The following is an 8,878-nucleotide window of genomic DNA, read 5'->3' as shown; positions in this document are numbered from 1 at the left end:
AGAAATAAGGAATGACTCATGATTTTTAAACACCTGGTCTTGAGGATATAGTCATGTTGGAAGGGCTTGTAGCCTGGGTTCTCAATACCTACCTGGGGAAATACGTCAATAACCTGAACACTGACCAGCTCTCTGTGGCGCTTCTGAAAGGTGAGTACCTGTATCTCTTTTTGGTAAAGTATGCCTTTGCAGATGGCGTTTCTATTTTCTATATTCTTTCTGTTGTATTGAGAATAATAAAACATGATACCCAGATGGCTTTGTGCTAAATATGTGTAAAGGGAAATATGTTGTTCCATATGACGCCTGCTACATTAAAGGGTAACTTAAGTGTGTGGCTACACTGCTGTAGATTTTAGGGAACTATTAAATATTAAAAACAATTATACTACTGGTGACTGTTCTTTACCCCAGTTAATTTTTTAGCTTTATGAGGCCTTATGGAGGCAGCCCTTATGGAGTGACAATGGCATTGGCTTTGGCTTCAGATCCTGTTGTGTTACTTATTAGCTATGCAAATAAGTCACTGAAATTTGGAGCCTCAGTTTCTTTAGAAAATGCCTCCCCAGGGTTGCTGTAAGGATCAGATGGAGTAACATTTGAAGCTCCCCTCCTGCTAGCATATAGTACATGCAGTAGGAGTTTTAAAATAGATTACTGTGAAGTCTTCAATAGAATTTCTTAGATCTTGTCTTGCTTAGTAAAGTACCAAAAACTTGAGACATTTTAGCCTTTATAAGCCTATACTTGGTAAATGCAGCCCAGTGATTTGGTGTGGGAATTGGAAAACTGCGTTTTTCTCCTCCTTGTTTTTACTTCTCTTTGCTCAGCTCAAAATGGAACCCTTTAACAATTCTGGAGAAAGGAGATAAAGTCAGTCTGCAGGCATGTAGCAGAGTCATAGTCTAGCAGCTTCCTGGGAGCCTGAGTTTGGCGAGAGGACCAGGACAGATCATCATGTGACTGGCTGCTGGAGACAGCCATGATACAGCATGCAGTGTAGTCAGAGGGTAGTGGTTCCCCTGTCGCCAGAAGTGTGGCTGTCTAGGTTTTTCTGATCCATCTGAACCAAACCAGTAAAATGACTGTGGCCCGACAGGCTGTGGGGAGCTCTCACGGTCACCCCTCCCACTCCTGTCCCTTCACTGGAAACAGAAGTGGCTTCTTCCTTAGTCTCCCGCTTTTTCTCCTGTCCTTACAAGGGAGCTGCTCAGTGCAAAGTGAAAGTGACCAGTCTGTCAGGGGAGAGGATGTGTTCAGAGTGCCATAGTCGTGCCAAGTTCACCTCTTTGGTCCCTTATTGAAGTTCTCATACACACTGTGAAGCTAACCAACAGGGCAGGGCAGGTAACAGGGCCTAGGAAGAGAAGTGGGCAGGTAACAGGGCCTAGGAAGAGAAGTGTCAACCACAGCCTTGCTAATAAAAGAGCAGCTCTCGAGAGTGGCATGGTAAGAAGGTGTTTTGCTGATGAAATGAATAGAGAGAAGTTTGTGGTATCTGATGTATCATGCAGTCTATACCAATAACAGAGTTCTCATCTCAGCAGTTTTAGACAGAATATGTCTTGCAGCCGCAATGGCGTGTATCTGCTGATTCTTTAAGCTTTTCTATGCTTATTTCCTTTAAAAAAATATTCTCTGGCTTTAAACGAACTTGTAGAATTTAAGGAATGTTTCTCTGAAGAATAGAAAGATGCTTTTTCTTTCATGACTGGTCTTAGTATGGTGCCCCATCCTTATGGATCCAAAGCACACCACAGTGCTTGGCCATAAAATTGTTAGGGTGTCACAGTGTACTGAGAATGGCTTTGTAAAGATGTTGATGCTTTTTGTTGATCTTGATGATGTAGTTAAGCAATATTTGGGGGTGGAGGGTATTAGATAGGAATAAGAATGTTACTCAATCTGTCTGCAAATGTTTACTGTTCTAGATGCTTTGAGAAATGCAAAGGAGACTGAAATAGTGGTTAAGAGTGTGGGTTTTGTAGCCAGACTGGGTGTGAATCCTTGTTCTTGTGCAAATTACTCAAATTCATTATGCTTCAGTCTCCCTTTCTGCAAATCGGAGATAATGTTAACTATCTCATGAGGTTTTGAACTGAACACATTAAGCTAAGTCCAAGTTCTTGGCGTATAGTGGGGCTTCAGTCAGTGGTAACTGACCCATGATCGTCATGATTGGTGGGTTGGACTTGACGGGTAGATTGTGCGCACATGCCAAGAGTAATAAAAATGCAAAGTTAGTGTACGAGTAGTTGAAGAATAGGGATAGCTCTTGTATAAGGCCTCCTTCATTCATTCATTCATCAGACACTCACTGAGCACCTGCTTTGGGTAAGGCTCTGTGTTATGGAGCCATACAAAAAGGGGAGATGGTAAAAGCTCAGGACTAGGGTCTAACCCCAGTAGCGTCACCACTTAAAAGCCCTTTGTGGGCAAGTTACTTAAGCCTCCTCTTCACCCCCGTCCCTCTTGCCACCTGGGATCAGATAGACCTGGCGTGAACTCTAGCACTACCACGTACCAGCTCTCTGAGTTTTAAGCAAACTGTCCTCTAAGTCTCGTTTTTCTCATCGCTAAAGCGAAGCAGATAGTAATATTTCCTCATACTGTTGTGAGGATTAAATGAGATAATGCAAACGCGGTGCTTGCTCTGCACATAGTGACATCTCACTAAGCGATAGCTGTTATTGTCATTATTATTACTATTACTGCTGCTGTTCTACATCCACCTGTATAGCCTGTGCCCTTGGAAGGCTGGCTATGAACCTGTTGGGGAGACAAAATCACACAGAAATCCAGGCAGTATATATTAAACTGTTATACTAGAGATTTAGGCATAATGCGGTGGGGTGCACAGGAGGGAGCCCTTCCTCCTGTCGGTAGGACTTTGGGGAAGCTGTTATGGACATACCTTTTGAGGGGGTCTTAGCAGGATTTCGATAAGGGCACGGCATGGGTCGCCACAGTCCAGGTAGGGTGAAGTGTGTGAGCGGAGGCAGAAGGCTGAAAGCTTGCAGCGCACGTTCAGGCTCAGAAGGTAGCGGCCGCCGGTGCCATGTCAAGGAGTTTGAACTTTGGGGTGTGGGCACATCTGTATATCTGTAACCCCGAAACTTAGATTTCCCTCTGTTTTCTTTTCATAAACTCGGAACTGCAGTTCGGCCCCTTAGATGACCTAGAGTCGGGGGAAGAGGCTTCTGTAGTCATTAGTGATCCCTGAAAATGACCCTCTGTGTTTACCTTAGTCCTGGTGACTACGTTTCTTGCTAATCTGAGATGAGGAGTTTTGGCTGAGAGAGACGTCCATGAGTAAGCCTGCAAATTATCCACCTGGAAATGAGTGAACAATATTATCATACATGAAGTACTCACCTATGCTAGGTGCTTTAGGGCCTGGCTCCTTGGAGGGGCCTTTCCCAGCGGGCCAGTGGGGTGCATATTTGAGTGGATGGGGAAGTGGGAGGCCTTCCGCCTTGAACCATGGCTGCTCCTGTTCTACTGGGGTTCTTTGTTATCACTTAGGCTGCTGTCCCTCCTGTGTTTCCTCTCCTTTCCAGGCCACCTCCTTCACTCTCTGTGCTTCAGCTTCTTTAATTTTTCATGTTGTGGATGGCCTACAATTCCTTCCACTTCTCCAAGCTGTACAGCAGCCAAGGAAAGCTTGAGCCGTCTGCCTTTGTGATAAATTTGGGTATCGAAAAATAGGGCAAGTGATTCAAATTGCAAATGTTACTCTTCAAAAGAAAAAGAAATGATATATTTTCCTCCCATTAAGTCATTTTCAACCAATAAGGAACTTGGTTCATGATTTTTTTCCCCTTATGATCATTTTCTCCCCAAATGTGGAAACAGGGCTGTTTCTCGGCTCTCTGGGGTTGTTAATGTCTCCTTTTGGTTAGTCTTAAGTCTGTGGATCCCCCATGTAGACACATGTACCCACAAAAGTTTAAAAAATCAGTTGGCTGCATTTGCTCGGAATCCGCCAAATTGCTAGATTGGAATATTTCTTTAGCAGCCAGTCGTGCACAAGTCTTGAACAGTCATTTAAACGGAAAAACAATGAAGTTTCTTGTATCAGTTTGTCTGGAGGAAAAGGCTTGCCTGCCTCTCTCCTGGGTTCTCTCACCAGTTAATGGTGCTGGGTGGTGGTTGTCTGTACTCCTCATTCTTGAAAATATGTATCTCAGAGAGATTTAAGTGGCTCAGAAATTGCCTTGAATGGTGCCAACAGTTTTGTGGAACGATGGCTGTCTCCTGAGCTCTTCGAGGATGGGGACCCTGCCTTCTCTTTTTACATTCGCAGTGACCAGCACAGTGCCTAGAACAGGGGGTAGGGATCGGTGTGCATGTGTGAATGAATGACTGCCTTAGCCGAGAGAGAGAGATCTGGCTGTACCCTCTCGGCTGTTCCTTTACACTGCTTTGGGTTTCAGTCATCCTAAAAGCTGAGTCTGAAAAGGACCTTCAGAGGCGGTTCTGCCTGGTTATTACACCTGTAAGTGGAGGTGCCGAGGGGAACACGCGGAGCTGGTCTGCCCAGAAGAGAGAGTATAATTCCTTTGGATGACCAGCTTTTTTAAAAACTCTTCATGGGCGCTCAGATATTGTGTGCAGTACGTCCATTTCTGGGAGTGTGGCCAGGTAGGAGGAGCTTGTTAAAAATTACAGATTTCTGTTTTTTAGTCCCACAGACACCTGGACAGGGACCCAGGAGCCAGCATTCCATTCCATCCCAGGCAATTCGAGCGGTAGTGGTCTTCTGGTGAACACCCAAACTAGGGCTCTGCAAACTGGCCGGCTGGCCAAATCCCACCCATGGGCTGAGAATGGCTTTTACATTTTTAAAGGCTTGTGAAAAAAACAAAAGGAGAATATACAACAGGCACTCTGAAGCCTGAAATATTTGCTATCTGGCTCATTACAGAAAAAGTTAGGTCTCTGCCTAAATCCTTCATCTGTTGGTAAACTTAAGTTATTATTTACATGTCAGAATGAGATGGACAGGAAATTAGTGTAGATGAAGCACACAGGCTAGTGGTAGCTCTACCCACAGCTTTTTATAGCCTGCGAATAGATACAAAGCTTTCCCTTTAACCTTCAGTGATTTGCACACAGTAGGCACCTCTCGCATTTGTCGGATAAACATTTCATGATGTTTTTATTTTTTAGGTGCTGTCGAATTAGAAAACTTGCCATTAAAGAAAGATGCCTTGAAAGAACTGGAATTACCATTTGAAGTCAAAGCTGGTATGTGGAACGAAGGAAAAGGAGGCAGTTTTGAGTGTACATGTTTGAGATGAAAACGAAGGGCCCTTGAGTTTGGCTCCCTCTGACCAGGGCGAGGCAGGGTAGGAAGTGCAAAGTTGAGTTCTGTCTGAAAGTGTGGTCTATAGGCCAGTAGGATCAGTATGACCTTGAGGCGGCTGTGGTGGGGAAGTCAGGTTCCCAGACCTACTCAATCAGAAACTCCAAGGGTGTGTCATTGAACCTACATTTTTAATAAGCACCTCAGGTGATTCTTAACATTTACTAAAGTGTGAGAGCTTCTAGATAGAGTTCTTATTTTCAGGAAATTCATTATAAATATTACTGAGAGAAGGTTTACTCTATTGAATGAAAGTGGGCTCTGAAACAGTATGCCTGGGTTATATTCTGCATCTGCCATTTTCTGGCTGTGTGACCTTGGGTAAGTTCGGGGGTCTTAGCAGGATTTCGATAAGGGCACGGCATGGGTCGCCACAGTCCAGGTAGGGTGAAGTGTGTGAGCGGAGGCAGAAGGCTGAAAGCTTGCAGCGCACGTTCAGGCTCAGAAGGTAGCGGCCGCCGGTGCCATGTCAAGGAGTTTGAACTTTGGGGTGTGGGCACATCTGTATATCTGTAACCCCGAAACTTCGATTTCCCTCTGTTTTCTTTTCATAAACTCGGAACTGCAGTTCGGCCCCTTAGATGACCTAGAGTCGGGGGAAGAGGCTTCTGTAGTCATTAGTGATCCCTGAAAATGACCCTCTGTGTTTACCTTAGTCCTGGTGACTACGTTTCTTGCTAATCTGAGATGAGGAGTTTTGGCTGAGAGAGACGTCCATGAGTAAGCCTGCAAATTCTCCACCTGGAAATGAGTGAACAATATTATCATATATGAAGTACTCACCTACGCTAGGTGCTTTAGGGCCTGGCTCCTGGGAGGGGCCTTTCCCAGCGGGCCAGTGGGGTGCATATTTGAGTGGATGGGGAAGTGGGAGGCCTTCCGCCTTGAACCATGGCTGCTCCTGTTCTACTGGGGTTCTTTGTTATCACTTAGGCTGCTGTCCCTCCTGTGTTTCCTCTCCTTTCCAGGCCACCTCCTTCACTCTCTGTGCTTCAGCTTCTTTAATTTTTCATGTTGTGGATGGCCTACAATTCCTTCCACTTCTCCAAGCTGTACAGCAGCCAAGGAAAGCTTGAGCCGTCTGCCTTTGTGATAAATTTGGGTATCGAAAAATAGGGCAAGTGATTCAAATTGCAAATGTTACTCTTCAAAAGAAAAAGAAATGATATATTTTCCTCCCATTAAGTCATTTTCAACCAATAAGGAACTTGGTTCATGATTTTTTTCCCCTTATGATCATTTTCTCCCCAAATGTGGAAACAGGGCTGTTTCTCGGCTCTCTGGGGTTGTTAATGTCTCCTTTTGGTTAGTCTTAAGTCTGTGGATCCCCCATGTAGACACATGTACCCACAAAAGTTTAAAAAATCAGTTGGCTGCATTTGCTCGGAATCCGCCAAATTGCTAGATTGGAATATTTCTTTAGCAGCCAGTCGTGCACAAGTCTTGAACAGTCATTTAAACGGAAAAACAATGAAGTTTCTTGTATCAGTTTGTCTGGAGGAAAAGGCTTGCCTGCCTCTCTCCTGGGTTCTCTCACCAGTTAATGGTGCTGGGTGGTGGTTGTCTGTACTCCTCATTCTTGAAAATATGTATCTCAGAGAGATTTAAGTGGCTCAGAAATTGCCTTGAATGGTGCCAACAGTTTTGTGGAACGATGGCTGTCTCCTGAGCTCTTCGAGGATGGGGACCCTGCCTTCTCTTTTTACATTCGCAGTGACCAGCACAGTGCCTAGAACAGGGGGTAGGGATCGGTGTGCATGTGTGAATGAATGACTGCCTTAGCCGAGAGAGAGAGATCTGGCTGTACCCTCTCGGCTGTTCCTTTACACTGCTTTGGGTTTCAGTCATCCTAAAAGCTGAGTCTGAAAAGGACCTTCAGAGGCGGTTCTGCCTGGTTATTACACCTGTAAGTGGAGGTGCCGAGGGGAACACGCGGAGCTGGTCTGCCCAGAAGAGAGAGTATAATTCCTTTGGATGACCAGCTTTTTTAAAAACTCTTCATGGGCGCTCAGATATTGTGTGCAGTACGTCCATTTCTGGGAGTGTGGCCAGGTAGGAGGAGCTTGTTAAAAATTACAGATTTCTGTTTTTTAGTCCCACAGACACCTGGACAGGGACCCAGGAGCCAGCATTCCATTCCATCCCAGGCAATTCGAGCGGTAGTGGTCTTCTGGTGAACACCCAAACTAGGGCTCTGCAAACTGGCCGGCTGGCCAAATCCCACCCATGGGCTGAGAATGGCTTTTACATTTTTAAAGGCTTGTGAAAAAAACAAAAGGAGAATATACAACAGGCACTCTGAAGCCTGAAATATTTGCTATCTGGCTCATTACAGAAAAAGTTAGGTCTCTGCCTAAATCCTTCATCTGTTGGTAAACTTAAGTTATTATTTACATGTCAGAATGAGATGGACAGGAAATTAGTGTAGATGAAGCACACAGGCTAGTGGTAGCTCTACCCATAGCTTTTTATAGCCTGCGAATAGATATAAAGCTTTCCCTTTAACCTTCAGTGATTTGCACACAGTAGGCACCTCTCGCATTTGTCGGATAAACATTTCATGATGTTTTTATTTTTTAGGTGCTGTCGAATTAGAAAACTTGCCATTAAAGAAAGATGCCTTGAAAGAACTGGAATTACCATTTGAAGTCAAAGCTGGTATGTGGAACGAAGGAAAAGGAGGCAGTTTTGCGTGTACATGTTTGAGAGATGAAAACGAAGGGCCCTTGAGTTTGGCTCCCACTGACCAGGGCGAGGCAGGGTAGGAAGTGCAAAGTTGAGTTCTGTCTGAAAGTGTGGTCTATAGGCCAGTAGGATCAGTATGACCTTGAGGCGGCTGTGGTGGGGAAGTCAGGTTCCCAGACCTACTCAATCAGAAACTCCAAGGGTGTGTCATTGAACCTACATTTTTAATAAGCACCTCAGGTGATTCTTAACATTTACTAAAGTGTGAGAGCTTCTAGATAGAGTTCTTATTTTCAGGAAATTCATTATAAATATTACTGAGAGAAGGTTTACTCTATTGAATGAAAGTGGGCTCTGGAACAGTATGCCTGGGTTATATTCTGCATCTGCCATTTTCTGGCTGTGTGACCTTGGGTAAGTTCCCTAACCACTCTGTGTGTGCTTCCTCATCCTTTAGATGGGATAATAATAGTTCCTACATCATGGGGTCATTGAGAGGAATACTTGCGTTGATACGTTAAAATTACATAGGACAGTACCTGGCACACTCAATAGATGTTTGTAATTACATAGGAGTTCTGCAGTTAATAAGTATGGCAAGGAAGCAAGAATTGTCATGGAATAAAAGTGTGCTGTATCTAATGACCACTTTTAAAATTATAAAATTAGTCGCTATTCAGGCACCCTTCATCACACAACAGTAGCCTGTTGATGTTAGTCTTTTCCTTATTTTGGGGTAGTCATATTACAATAAAATGCAGGTACAATGCAAATCAGTTGCTAGGTGGAATAGAATAGAATCTTGCAAAAGATTTAGGTTTTTTT

The 8,878-nt window shown here is 44.3% G+C and overlaps 1 protein-coding gene across 1 annotated transcript in view; it reads left to right on the top strand.

Annotated features, from left to right (window-relative positions):
* VPS13D (vacuolar protein sorting 13 homolog D) overlaps positions 1-8,878 on the top strand; it is a 226,076-nt gene that overhangs the window by 3,418 nt on the left and 213,780 nt on the right. Inside the window, exons 3-4 of the mRNA XM_023532655.1 lie at positions 37-150; positions 5,173-5,250. Coding sequence (XP_023388423.1) covers positions 54-150; positions 5,173-5,250 — 175 coding nt within the window. The 5' untranslated portion in view covers positions 37-53. The remainder of the gene's footprint in view (positions 1-36; positions 151-5,172; positions 5,251-8,878) is intronic.

This window comes from Pteropus vampyrus, unplaced genomic scaffold (genome assembly GCF_000151845.1).
Source record: "Pteropus vampyrus isolate Shadow unplaced genomic scaffold, Pvam_2.0 Scaffold86, whole genome shotgun sequence".
Taxonomy (NCBI): domain Eukaryota; kingdom Metazoa; phylum Chordata; class Mammalia; order Chiroptera; family Pteropodidae; genus Pteropus; species Pteropus vampyrus.
The sequence above is the reverse complement of the archived record's forward strand: the minus strand, read 5'-3'. Positions and strand labels throughout refer to the sequence as shown.